This window comes from Manacus candei, unplaced genomic scaffold, assembly GCF_025592945.1.
Source record: "Manacus candei isolate 608988 ecotype Guabito, Panama unplaced genomic scaffold, ASM2559294v1 h1tg000034l, whole genome shotgun sequence".
NCBI classification, from domain to species: domain Eukaryota; kingdom Metazoa; phylum Chordata; class Aves; order Passeriformes; family Pipridae; genus Manacus; species Manacus candei.
Window position 1 is genome coordinate 1,029,504 of NW_026138082.1, and position 14,641 is coordinate 1,044,144.

General features: G+C 39.2%; 1 protein-coding gene across 6 annotated transcripts in view; it reads right to left on the minus strand.

The window, feature by feature from the left end:
- Positions 1-14,641, minus strand: part of ARFGEF3 (ARFGEF family member 3) — an 88,854-nt gene that overhangs the window by 19,507 nt on the left and 54,706 nt on the right. For all 6 annotated transcript variants that reach the window (XM_051792480.1, XM_051792479.1, XM_051792478.1 and 3 more), the window contains 12 exons: positions 14,268-14,375; positions 13,783-13,998; positions 13,414-13,524; positions 11,875-12,025; positions 10,972-11,286; positions 9,270-9,403; positions 7,566-7,711; positions 5,837-6,016; positions 5,311-5,455; positions 4,703-4,825; positions 1,739-1,842; positions 60-204 (listed from right to left, as the gene is read on the minus strand). In XM_051792480.1, coding sequence (XP_051648440.1) covers positions 60-204; positions 1,739-1,842; positions 4,703-4,825; positions 5,311-5,455; positions 5,837-6,016; positions 7,566-7,711; positions 9,270-9,403; positions 10,972-11,286; positions 11,875-12,025; positions 13,414-13,524; positions 13,783-13,998; positions 14,268-14,375 — 1,878 coding nt within the window. The remainder of the gene's footprint in view (positions 1-59; positions 205-1,738; positions 1,843-4,702; positions 4,826-5,310; positions 5,456-5,836; positions 6,017-7,565; positions 7,712-9,269; positions 9,404-10,971; positions 11,287-11,874; positions 12,026-13,413; positions 13,525-13,782; positions 13,999-14,267; positions 14,376-14,641) is intronic.

A 14,641-nucleotide genomic window follows, 5' to 3' on the forward strand; every position in this document is an offset into this window, starting at 1 on the left:
AGCAACATGTGGAAGAAGTAATTGATTAATTCTGCACTTACTGCTTTCAATACACTCACCAGTGTCGTCATCAAAGTCAGAAAGGATGCATTCAATACCATCCTCACTGCTGGCTGACTGTTCCTGCGCTCTTCGGGGCAAGTTAACCAGCCGACCACTGAGGAAGATGGGTTTCAAGGGCATTTTATAGATTTTGGCTAACAACTTGGGGAGGGTAGTGGAGAGGAGACAGAGAAAAAAAGAGAAGATAAGTATATATAGGAAAGTTTGTAAAAGCTATCACATACAACACAAGTATGTAAAATAAAATAAAAGCTACGAAAACACAATTAGAGTCCAGAAGTCTTCTGTTCATTGTCAAGTAAAGGGTTGAGGGTGAAAGAGAGGGAAAGCAGCAATTTAAATAACACGTTTCTGAGAAGGAAGTGTGCTCTCTTCTCACTTGTAAAGGGCAAATGTTACGACTCACTGATTGCACCTATGACCTATGAAGCTCCATTAGCTGTACACAAAATATGTTTAAGCTCTGAAGGACTAAGTAAATACTGATAAAAGGACCTGTACAGGTTTACTTCAGAGCTTCATTGCCTGGGTTGTCCATCACAAAACAAATACAAACTGCTGAATTGTGCTATAGTTGGGACTCTACCAGCATTTTATCAGGTCTTTCTAAAGTAAATAATGTATTTGCAATATATAAACAAGATTTTTTTTCAGTAATTCCTGTTCTTCTTCTACTGGCAAGTTAAAAAATATAAATGGCTGCTTCTTTCGAAGAGGAGAAAATATTTTCTTCTCACTGTAGGCTGAGGTTTGTAAGGATGAGGAATAGTCATGTGGTGCAAACAGTGTATAGACAGAACATACATTAGACATACGCATAGATATTCACTAATTTTTCAGTGAACAAGATAGCAAATTGAATTTGATGTCTGCTGTTTATTATCCTGAAGTGCCTTATTCTTCCCTTCTCAGTCTGTGTAGTGAACCCACCCATTATATCTGAATTTAGATATAAGTCCTTTTAGCAATGGTAATATCCATTTTTGTGCCTTTGTATTGTACCTAGAAAAAACATGTCTGGGGTCCAACAAAAAGACCTGCAGGTACTACAGAAATACAAACAACTTTATAAAGTCAGATAAAAATTGTCCAGGTAACCCAGGATAATAATATGTGCTGTGTGCAAGGAGATTAGAGGAAACACCCTAGCATTCCAATTGTTACGGATTTGCCCCAAGCTTCAGATAAGTTTAGATGGTACAGATAAAATGCTTCTGTGTTTCAGAGGGTGTAACCTGTTGCTCTTAAGATCTGAGAATTCTCAAGTTGTTGTTTGGGTTTTTGGGGGGATTTTGGTTTTGTTTAGTTTGGGGGTTTTTGTTTGTGTTTTTTTTTTTGTTTCATTTTTGGTCTTTCATTCCCAACACTGTTACTGTTTAAGTAAGAATGAATTTAGTTTTAAATATGTAACTATTAGGTTTTGATTGTTCACATTTTCCCACATGCTTCCTGGGTGTGTTTTTATATCATCAGTTTTCTCACCACTAATTGGCCTACAAGGTATAATATTCCCTCAGATATAGCCACTGTCCATTTGGCAGTGCAGGATATTACCATCAGAGTCATCACAGACTTTGTTGGGTTCATGCAAACCATCTCACGACTGATGCAAAGCCTGCAGGTTAGAACTGTTTCCTAGGCGAGGTTAATGCCTGCATAAGATTGTTCGTCATACCTGAGAACATCTCCTGAGGTAATCAAGCGCAGGAAGGCACAAGTCTGTAGATGCAGATCCTGATCCTGGCATACAGTCACCCACCTCCTTACAATCTACTTCCCCTGGGGACAGGAAAGGCAGCATTGGGAAGGACAGAAGAATATAAATAAACATAGAATTCTTTTTCCTTTTTCATTAGTTATGCCTTAATGTCTGAATAGAAGCCAGAAAACATCCTTTTTTTGATCATCTTAGATAACAACCACGTGATCCCCACACAAACAATACAGTAATACTGGTCACAGTTTGTCCACAAACTTGTATATGAATAAATGTTTTAATAACCATATGCCTATTTAATAACTCTTTAGTGAAGCCCTTGGGAGTTCTAATAATCATACATTATATTATCTGACTATATTGACTCCACTCCACTTTCTTCCATGAGTGTTGTAATTACTTGCTCATATTATATTCTTATTAGTTGCTCAATTACTATACTCATTTTTTTCTATTCATTTGCAGCCCAGTGCCCTGGAAAACTTTTATACCACAAGTTCTTCCTTTTAGTTTATTTACTGCTTAAATACACCATTTTATATTTTGTGCTACTATATTTCCTTCTGCTATCTAAGTCAGGTGTCAACGTCTCACAGTTTCAACTGTATGATATATATCCTCAGACTGCAGTGCCTCAATATTGCTAGTATTACCAACTCTATGACATCATCAGACTCTTTCTTTCAGGTCAGATTCATTAAGTGAATTCCATAAGCAGAGCAGTTCCAAGGCATCCTGCTGCAGAGCTCCTCTCTGGACAACTCCATCCATTTCGCCATTTTTCCTGTCTGCACAGTCTGTTTTCCTCCCCTGTCAGCCAGTGTTCTCCCCACCTTAGAATACTTGCCTTATAACTATTTTTATGTTTTAGCCAAATACTTTCAATTCAGTGCCAAATTTGAAACTTTACTAAATGCCTATACATGTAAACATTCTGTTGTCTTGAACTATTCCTCTCAGAAAAACCACAAGATAAATATGAAATGCTTTTAAGTCTTACTTTATTCTCCTTTCACTATATTTATTTGCTTTTTCTATGCCCTTAACGATTCCCTCCATAATGTATTTTAAAGTTTTGTCCACTATTGAGATCAGCCAAGTCAGCCAGTGAAGTTTGAATCCTTTACTTTTACATTAAAATGCACATGGTATGGTATTTTCCTTGCTGAAGTATCCCATAGTCCTACTACCTTTAATAGAAAAAAAAAAATTCTTGCTTTTGACATGTGACCACAAAGGGAATGAATCCAAAAAATCCGGTATCATGAACTGCCCAGAGACTTTGATCTTTTGAGCAGTAAAGGTATTTATTAGCAGCACTGGGAGCAAGCCAACTATTGCTGGAAAAACTTGCTCAACCGCTTCACACAAAATCAGCAGTTTTTATACAATTTTCGTACATGATTAAATGCATATTCAAGTAATTACAACATCTATCTATGCATATTAATAACAGGCGGAGTATCGGTGGAGCTCAGGCGGGGCTTGAGGTGGTGCTTCCCTTGGCCCTCAACCTTGGGGGTGGTTCTGTCCTTCCTCCCATGGGTCTGGGGGCTTAAACTCATCTTCCTCAGCCTGACCTCTCTTCTTTCCCATTGTTCTCGACCCACTCACTGAAGCTTGGAAAAAGCTTTGGCTCCCGGCCTGTTTCTTCTATTCAAATGTCTACCTTATCCTACTGCATCTTAATTTATTACCTCTAGGCTTATTACATGTTCTTTTACCATTCTCTTAAATTTTGGTCCAGTAAGTAGAACAGAACAAGCACAGATCATTTTGGATGTTAGTAACTTGTTAGCAGGCCCAAATTTCTTAGTTAACTCTTTTGGGCCTGGTCTCCTGTTTCAGGGTCAAAATTATCTCATGTAACTAAGAAACCTAAAGAAATATAAGACAGGCTTTTGAACTCTCCAGAAGTCACATGAGTTCCCTCTATTAGTGTTGAACATGCAAGTTTATTTCTCTTTTGTAGTAATTATGGTTTGTCATCACAAGCTGAATTCTGCCCCCATTGAAATCGATGGTGAAATAGCTTAATAAGACAAGAGTAACGTTAAAGACTAGATTTGCTGCAGTTAGGTGCTTCATTTAAATCAAAGGGAGTTATTTACAGACATAAAAACCTCTGCGAATCAATATACATATAGAAACCAAAAGCCCCATTTTACCACTCATCAAAAATTCTGTAATTTACATAACCAAAATACTCCATCATTGTCACAGTTCAATGAATAGTGTTGAATTCTAATGATCAGGGTGAGTGTGGGGGCAGAACCACCCAGCATTCCCTTTGTTCTGAATTTTGGCAAAGCACCACAATTATTCTGTAGGGTCACCTTGACATGATGTTCTGGTCTCTGCTGTCCTCAGTAACACAATACAAAACACAGGGACAGTGGAGTTAGTTGCAGTGCTCGGGACCTCACAGAAGGTTTGGCAGGTTTTCAGCAGTGCATATACCAAACTACTGCTGCTGAGGTGGGCAAGGGTAGAAAGGAGACGTGCCTTTCACCTCCGAACATACCCTATTCCGTAAAACATACTCTATTCTGTTGCAGACACTCCCTGGTGTCTCTGCACAATGCCAGGCCATTTCTGCAATATTCTAGGTTTTGAGTTTAGTTGTTATTTTATTATTTAAATGAATGTAAGCAAGTTCTGCTGCAAATTAAGATCAGACAAAGCAGACACTTAATTGTGAGATGCATCTTTGCCGCTATAAAAACTTGAAGAACTGAGAGTATTAAAAATGTTTACCAAATAATCCCTTGGTTTTGATTTTATTTTTTTTAAGCATTGTGGACTCACATTCTTCATTGTCTCTCTCTTTTCTACCATACTATGTATTACACAACTGAATTATCCTCTTCTGCAGGATCAAATTTGACATATCATGACTTAATAGGAAAGGAAAATATTTACCCAGTCCTTTGACAAACTTCATAAGGCACATAATATAACTGGTGGCAGCATTGGCAAAGACCTGGATGCTGTCTGTGTTTAGAAATGCTTCAAAGACATCAAACACTGGAGCCTGGCGTTTTCCTGTGGAAATAACGAGATGAGAACTCTTCCCCAATCCCCATAAAAATGATTTTCCAACCATTTTTCAACAAATAAATTGAATCTGTAGAATCTTTTCTATTCTGAGCAGAGACAGAAATGATCTTAAAAGTAAAACCTTCTGTTGCTCCTGAGGCAACTCATGTAGCCTTTCATAGGAAGTGATACAGATTCCCTCCTTCACCTAGTCTATGACAAATACAAGCATATGCCTGTCCAAATGGTAAGAGCAGGTCTGAGCTCTTGAACTCAGCTCAGTAGCTAATACTTCTGTTTGGTGCAGGTTTATGTTTAGTTTCTAGTTTAGTTTTTGATAACTGCCAAGGTGACATCAATCACGCAGAAAACTATTCAGACTATACAGTAACAAAATAGTCTTGTTTTTCCCAAGTAGATGATCAGTCTTCAAAAGCTGTGTACACCTGCATCCAGCCACTTATGGAACAGTCAGTGCAGTAAGTCCTTACCCATAGAGTATTCTCCTACAAGGTACTCTTTAACCTCTGACTTGTTGCTGCTGTGCACTGTTTCCAGGGCACTGAACAGGGGTCTCCATCCCGACTGGATCTGGGTAGAACACATTTCCACCAACTCTCCTATAGAGGTGACCACCTGTAGACAGTGTAGGAGGGGTTAAAAGAACAAAACCAAAAAATAGAACTGATATATAGATGAATCTTCAGAAGGAATGCCAATGCCTTCAAACAGATTCCTAGATTTCACTATGGCAGTCTAGATTAACTTATTATTTAAATTTCTTTAGATAATAGAAAAGCTTTATTTAATTGCTTTAAAGCCAGGTGTACTGTCTCTGTGCTCTACCACAATGCTGGCTTAGGTAGGCAGAGCACTCTTAATTCCTTGAAGATGATTAAGGGACAGAATTTGAAGGGAATTTGGAAAACACTCAGGTGGACCAAGTGCACTCTGGAAACCATTCTTCTTACAGGCATGGTAGGCCAGATACAGACACCCCAATCAGAACTGACTTGCCTGGTCCTGAACATCCTCATCACACAGCTCTAGCTGCATGATGCGCTCAAAGGGGCGGAAAAGTGCCTCATTAAAGTGGAAGTGAGAAGGCTCATTCCAGTCCATCAGCACTTCAGTGAGGATGTCGTGGATGAAGGAGACAGCCTTTCGAGACACATGCCTCTCCTTATGACAGGCAGCCTGCAGGGAAAGGAGAAGAATTAGAGTATGTGCAAGAGAAAACATTTGGTTTTAGTGAGACATTTTTAAGGGTGGTAAGCACTTCATGTTGCTGAACCCCAAAAGTGGCTTCACCACTGATGTTACTAGGGACCCCACTACAATGAAAATGAGAGAGTACTGCCATGGAAACAGATCACTGAGACTCTGAGCTGCTGAGAGTTCCACAGATGCATAAAGGTTTATTAACAATTCAAAAAGTACAGAGTTAAAAATAAATAAATTAAATACTAAAACCCACAGAACAAAGCTCATGTGAAACATTGTCCTTTGTTTCTACTGTGTGACCATTTTTCCCTTCAAAAAGTTAGTTTCTGCAAATATTCACCATACCTATCTAGGCATGAACAAGTGCCACTTATTTGGCTATTTATGGAACTTAGAGTTTCTTGACACTTTTGGAAGAACTGTTGAAAAATTAAAGAGCAGTGAATCTGAATATAAAGTTACCATTTTGAGCAACTATGCAAGTTATCCTTTCTGTGATGTTACTTTTTACTGATAATGTCCTCATCTTCGCTGCAGTCAACCCAAAAGTCTGACCACTCCTGCATCTAAAAACATGGGTGGCACTTGAATTTAAAGTGGTGTGGGATCTTAAAAGACCTTAAAGTGTTCAAAACATGCAAAGTATTTAAAGAGATCTCAGGCTGTTATACAAAGGCAAGTAGGATACTGGTTTTCAAGATAAAGGGTTGTAAAGTAAACAACAAAAGCATTCTTTGTTATTTCTACTTCACTTAGAGGCATTCCATTGAGACTTCCTGATGTCTGATCTCTACTGTAAGACAGTCCACATATTTTCTCAAGTCAATGAAAGAAAGTGCTATGGCAATTTACTGAACAACTCATCTTAAGACTTCAGATAAGCATGCTCCCAACAGACCTGGGCAAATGACACCACATACCTCACCAACAGAAAGAAAGGAAGTACAGCACATTTATTCATACCAATGATACAAATCAAAAAGCTCTGAGAAGTCAAGACATCAGCATTTCATCAGAAAGGACTGAAAATTTGACTGAGGAAATGTCATTTGTTATGACTGAAATCCATTTTGTGGCTGCTGCTGGCATGCCACTGAGCAGTGTTCACAAGGAAGCAGAAGGAAAGGGAAAAATGTCATAATTCTTCCAGCTGGCTTTATGTAGGAAAAGAAACCTGCATCCTTTTATGGGAAGACTTGCAAGGCTGCAGATCTTGACTGGGAAAATAGGTAGATGGAGGAGTTACTTACAGCCTCTTGGTGTGGTTTCAGTTTTTTCACCAGACACATTTTGCATCATATTGCAAAAATCCAACACCCTGTCCCTGGTCCTGCCCATTTCAGTTACTTAAAAGCACATTCCTTTGTGGCAGTATTGCAGTATATGACACAGTTTATACAATACCTAGCAGATTTCACAATGTTGAGAGTTGTTATACATTTGAAGAGCTATCAAGACTTCTGCATCTTTTTCAGCTTTGCCATCTCTTGAACACATGCACATTTTTGTCCCCCATTCCTACCTCTACAAGGTGAGGTGCCACCAGGCTCCAGCAGCGCATGAGGTGGAGCAATGGGCGAGATTTACTCCTTACAATTCTGAGCATGGCATCACCAAGTCGGAACAAGTGAAGTGCACTCCTCCTGTCCTGGGTAGATTTTACTTCACCTACAGAAAAGTATAAGAAAATAAATGGAAGCTAAGCATCAGCTACTTCTCCATCTCTAAACGTCTAAATTGGAATTGAAATCAGGTTGAAAATTATTTATTAAGTCAGGGGGAGGTTTAAGGGGGGATGAGAAAAAGGAAAAAAAACCAAAAAAACCTCCAATGTAAAACACAGCCTATATCTGTGTAAGTAAAAGAACATGAGATGGATCCAAGTTTTAAGAACAACTTAAAGTATTAAACATACTTTATTTGGACTTAAGTGATCACTCCCTTTTTTTTTGCAAACGACAAAGTCTTGGAGAAATACTGCAGGAAAGTCAAGCAAGTAGTTAAATAATTGATAATAAGACCCAAAATGGTAGTTAAAAAAGCCTTTGGTGACATCTACAGGAAAGAATATAAACTGCAAATTATTTAGTTTGAGTATTTAATTTTGTATTTCTTATAAAGCAAAGGATACAAAGAACAGAATGTGAGAAAAAGCTTTTTTGTTCCCCAATCACTAATATTTGTTATTTGCTGTTGAAAGGGATTCATCTTCCATTGCTCTTACAACATTTGGAGAGATATTTCATCCCCTCATTAAAAATATACTGTTGCTTTTATCTCTAATGAAAGATATAATGAGGGGGCATACCTTAAAACAAAAAATTTTTTTAACATAAAATATAGCACTTAATTGCTCTATCCTAATTTCAATTTTATTATTACTAACTACTGTGGATTGACTACTACATACATGACAAGAGGATAGTTATTTATTAAAACTAGTTATGAATGTTGAGGTCTGAAGACAAAGCAAGAGCAAAAAACCAATCAACTTGAAGTGTCATATTGCAAATGACAAATAGCACTTCAGGGAAAGGGGAAACCGATTAAACTGGAGACATATATCGGATAAAATCCATGTTTGCTACAGGACAGAACAAAACCTGTATGACTAATGTAGCTTCTACAGGCACAGTATAAATTTTAGTGAAAGATCTTCCTTTGTGCTCAATCCTTCTGATCTATTTGAGACAGTGATGGAAACAAACATTTACAGGCTTTATACTGTAAGATACATGCCCCATCCACTCTGTTGGGGAAGAGCAAGCAGGGCAAATCCCACTGCTTTATTTAACATTCTTCATTTGTGTGCTTTGTTTGCTATTACCCATTTTCTGAACACTTCTGAAGTTACCCCACTGTCAAAGATCTAACCTAAATCCACTCTCTTAGGTCCACATTCACCCAAGTTTTATACTGGACTAGGCTCCAAAGTGAAGTTGTGATTAAGTATCTGCAGATAATTAACACCCCCAAGAATGAAATTAATGTCCTCTGAAGTGTTTCAAAGCAGGTGTGGATGTGATCCCTGCCCCAAAAAAGTGCTCAGCCTTTTCTAAAGAATTTGAATTGTTCCTACAGAAAGATCTTATTAGACTAAATTCTGTGTTTTATTTATATCTTGAAATTTCAATTGGAAAAATCAGAACTGTAAGAATACAAAGTAGTCTTGTAAGCAGTACAGTTGTATATGAAACAGTTTGTAAGGGATCTTCAGGTGACTTACCTGGCATTGCTAGTGAGTAATCAACTGTATCTGTGACTGAATGGAAAAGCTGGGCCTGAGAAGCCTTCTTGAGCTGGTAAAGGAAGCCTGCCAATGCCGTCAAGTTTAACTTGTCAGCAGCATCTTCAAAGAGCCTATAAGTAAAGAACAGAATCTAACTGAAAAATTCATGAGATGCAGAATTAAATGTGTATGTAAGAGGAAAACTCTTATCTGTTATGCCTGCTATGTGTTGCCTTTGGTGACACATTGGGTTATTGAGGCTTTTTCATTTATACAGTGCTACAGAAAGACTTTGATCCAGAAGCTTTATTAATTGGAGGGTTGCTATGGGACCAACCAGAATCTTTTGAGATTCAACTATGGTACTGCAACAAAAAGTCACTTTTTCAAAGCAGTTCATGAACCACTTATAAAAAGCCTAAACAGTTAAAACATGCCCAGTCCTCACAACACAGATCATCATAGCTTCACTGACTTTAGAGTTACACCAGCTTGCTCCATCTGAAGTCACAGAGCCCTACATGAAAAACTAATGAAAGTCTTAGACCTAAAGTTACTGTACCTGAATGGTTATTTTGGAATACTGTGCTGATTTTGGCTGGGGTAGAGTTAATTTTCTCACCATGCCTAGTATGGGGCTATGTTTTCATTAAACGATAACAAATATAAGCCAGAGTCCTTATTTTCAGCTGCAGTGAGCCCATAAGATTTACCCGTTAAAATCTGCACACTTAAAGAGTAAACATGTTTACACAGGAGGTGGGTTCCACAGAGACTACAGTGAAATTTCACATGGTGCAGCCAGAAATTGACAAAAATATGATCTTCTGACATTGCTTTTCATGAAAAATATTCTATAGTCCCAGGAAACTGGGGATTGAGTCCTAATAAATGTTCACACTGGAGTAAAAGTGTGGAAATCAAACCTGCCTCATTAAGATTACAGTACTGCTATTCTCTAATCCTCAGAACCAAGTTGTATTGTGAACTTCCTAAATAAAAGATACTTTCTGTGCCCACGGTCAAACTTCTATAAGCAGTTTACGCATTACTTTTGGCTCTGAATTTACAAATAATGGCTTTCTATGGGCAGAGATCAAGATGTAAAATGTCAGCTGAAGAAAAAAGATAACTACAAGCCTGCAAACCCAGCAAATTTTCAACTCTAGCCTGGGTTGCTTAAAAAATAGCAGAAATAACGTAAAAGTCTGAGACACATATTAGTCAGCAGACCATGATGAAGGGACACTTAACCTAGCCACTTGGTGGCCCTTCCTCCTCTGGACACACTGGGGACATCTGACAAACAGTCCTGACAGAAGCAGCTGCTTTCTGACACAGTCTTGTCACTCAGTCCCTTCCTGTCAGGACAAGACACCCACTTATTTTGTTTGCTTTACTGAATACAACAGATTAATTTACATGCAAGAAATAGATCCATCGCTCTCAGGATGCATTTGATTTATGTGGCATATTCACTGTTGTGCACAGACATACTCAGCTCAGTAATTGCAGGGCAGGTACCACAGAGATGAAAAAAACAGGTCTTTTAGAAACTGCTGGTTGTGACAAACATGAGAAATTCAGCTGAAGCAAGTGGCTGCAATGAACAAAGATTAGACCCACTGCAGCACGAAAAGGGCTATTTTGGTACTGTTTTGGGAACAAGGATCCTGGTTCCTGACAGCACTGCTTTTACCTGTCAGCTTGCGTGGAGAGTGTGAGAACAGCCTTGGCAGCACTGGTCCCACACAGCAGACTGCCTCCACGGAATTCGAAAGCTCTGCCCTTACTGTTGTCCTTGATGAGATCCTGGATAGAAACGGGCTGAATGACAGGATGGCTGCTGAGGGTGGACTCCTGCTCGGGGGTGAGTGCCTGAGGAGAGTCACCAGGCTCAGAGGCTGGGTGTAGCCCTCCAGGTGCCTGCTGTGACTGGGTGATGGTAAGGGAGGGTTGGGAAGCACCATCACTGAAGTGAGTGTGCTCCAGAGTGCTGATGTACTCGCACACCCTGAGAACAAACAGGAGAAGCAAAAGATGAATAAACACCCCAAAGCACCAACTCCTCCCCCCACTAATCACAGGCTCACTGAAGAAACGCTTGGGTCTGTACTCCAGAGTACTCTTGGCTACCACACAGCCTCGTAAGTGGAAGAAGCCAACTGACATGGAAACCTGCTGCCAATTCACAGGCACTGATTTCTACATTTGAACCAGATACAATGCACAGGACATTTTCCTCAAACCATAAACAGACAATCTCTAACTCTCAGACCACACACAGATAACCTTTCTTCTTACGTCCTTTGACCTCCCATGTGCCTAGATAGCAAACAGTTTGGTGGAGGTGTCTTAAAAGCCCATTTAGGTTCCTGGGTCTGGTACAGTTTTCTGATAGTTTTGAAGTTTCTAAGTATTGATTTTTGTCTCTGAATAGCGGTGGAAAACTGCACCATCTTATCTTTTAGAGGTGCTGGCAGTTAATTCAAACACTGTTTATACAGAACATCCACAGAGTCTGTAAAGCCCTTTTTCTCAGTCCGTTACTTTCAGGCAACATAGTATAAATTCTGGTTATTTTGTGAAAGCTGGTAAGTACCTGAACACATGAGGCCAACAGTCTTGATTGTGGCTTCCCATCTCCAGACCCACATTAAGGACTGCATCCATACACAAAACATGAGCAGTGTGCAAGCAGACTCCCTGCATTTTTCCCATCTGCTCCAGTTTCTGCTCCACTTTCTGTTTCACTACAGCACAGGGGGGAAAAAAATTAATTTCTCCAGTTTTTAAACAAACACTGGTGTGTATATAGAGTGATGGCAAAGTATTACAAACTGAAAGCTATAAAAACCATGGATTTAGACAAAAAACAAACCAGAGAAACTAATTTCTTCCTAATAAATTTAAGGTAGTTTTAAAATTAAAATCCCTTTTGACTGATCCTATATTCAAGAAAAAAAAACCAACAATGCTAGATTGACACATGCCACCCCCAAATTCACATCTTGTTGCCCACAGAACAGTTGCAGATAGCCAGTGATATTACGTATTTCTCTTCAGAGACAGCTGGCTGGCTATTTACTTATTTTTAACAAAATCTTCTTTGCTATGGAAAAAAAAGCATTTGGGGATTTTATACCCATTCCCATACAAAAATTTCACCAAAGAGTTTTTGTTAATGGATACTCTTTTCAAAGCAAAACTAATCTTGATCTGAACTACAAGCATTTGGACCCATTTTTTTTCCTGAGAATCCTTGAAAAGCTTAGTTTTCATGCTGCATCAGAAAGGATCAAATTTTGAAGCTTTGCAAGCTTACACAGAACAGATCTGTTGGCCTCTGGCCACTGCTGCTGCCTCCTCTTTGCTTCAGCATGGCCTGGCCAAGGCACTGCAGCCATATCTTGCAGAGCGATCAAAAGCTTGTTTTAGCTCAGGCTTTTTCAGTTTTGTTTTCTCTACTGAAACACCAAATTTAAGTGCCAAGCAGGGTCATTCATGCAACACTGTGTTTTCTTACGGGCTTCTTGCCATTATAAATCAAGTGTAATCAGACAAACTTTATGTACTTCTCCAAACAGTCATTGGAGACAACAATTGACTTTACTGACTTCCACTGAGTTTGAGGTGGTGGTATAGAGATGGAGAACTTTTTAGATGTTATAAAGATCTATTTTTTATTCTATTTTCATTTAACATGATTCAGAAACAGTTTTAAATATCTGACAATCTGATGAAAGATGTATACATCCAAGGTGTATACACAGGACAGGGAGAAGGGGACAAACTCAGCTTATATTACCACCCAACACATAAAAAACCCCAAATAATTTGGTCTTTTGATGCCCTCTAGTTGTACTACTATCACAAGGCTTAAAAAGCACACATTAAAAAATGTTGTTGACTTATCTGTTGTTCCACTGATTTCAGCTGCATTTTAAATATAATTAGTGGGGTATAATGTTAAGAACCTAGGACAGCAGAACATGTACTGAAGATATACGTCCCATATGCCTACAAGTGAGTGGTGCTCAGTAGAAGAATGACAGAGGGGAATGCCACTATGTGTGGTAAAGTGCTTTCCAGTTGCACTTTTGCAGGCAATATTAGTTAGGTAATTTAATCACATAGTTACCTTGAGCTATAGTATCACTGGGTTCTTGGATTTCTTTTTCCTCTTTCTCTTCTTGGACACAGGAGGCAGCAGCCATTTGGGCAAGAGCAGATGCACAATTAGCAGCAACTCCTGTAAAGCAACAACACAATTACTGTTTGACTAACATTTCCTCTCCGGTCCCATGCAAACTCAACAAGAGACAGTGTTAAGGAAAGTTGGGTGGCTATATCTATGCTGTAGGGCAGATGCACTCTACGTGGATTGCCACAATCCATGTTCCTATCCAAAACTGGAACTGCATGCTGCATTTTTCTCTCCCAAAATCCTTCTAGGAAAGTTACCATCCTATTTTATGAGTCTATCAGGGCATCCCACATGCAACAGTACCTAGAGCACAGCTCAGTCGGGCTGCCCTCCTCAATCCATCCAGGCTCATGCAGATGGAGTCCTTCTCCTTTTGGTTCTGCTCCTTGGCTCCTTCTGCTCCCAAGATGAAAGCCAGCCCCTTGGAGCTGCCTGCCATGCGGCCGGTCAGTGGGGTGGACAAAGTGTCAATCAAGTTCTTCCAACAGCCGATTAAAAGGTATCGAGCAAAAGCAACTCCTGGAGTGGGAAAAACATTACTACTACTACTGGAAAATGTAGTAGTAGTAACTACTACAACTGCACATAACAGCAGCTTTATCATCAGTGGTAAAAAACCAAGTCACATTTGTCTTTTGCACACTGAACGAGTAGTTCATATACAATGTACTGATATACTTTCCTCAGCCCTTAAATTGTTATTCTGCACAATTTATCCAAATATATTTTCGGTATATAACAACCCACTGATGGTAGAGACACTTGCACTTATAGTACAGTCTTAATACCTGCAACAACAGAATCATCTGTCTTCCGGTTTTGGGAAAGAGGAGATTGAGCTGAAGCAGATGCCATCAATTGGCCACCAATTGCACTGCTTCCCAAGCCATCGATGTCTGCCAGAACATTAAAAAACATCAGATTACTATTTGACACACAGGTGGTACAAGGAAAGTATCTCCTACTGGCTCTTTGTTCAAGTAAGTGCTATCACTCCTGTCTTCTCAGGCTTTTTAATGACTCTTTCTGGCAGCTTACTGAAGCCTTGGTATAAACATGAGCTGTGGCATCTTATGCTTTGCCCATAATAACCAGTATTTTGTTGAAGAGGGGAAATATCCCACTCTCAAAAGCTGGCCCTCACCACCCTGCTCCCCAAGTT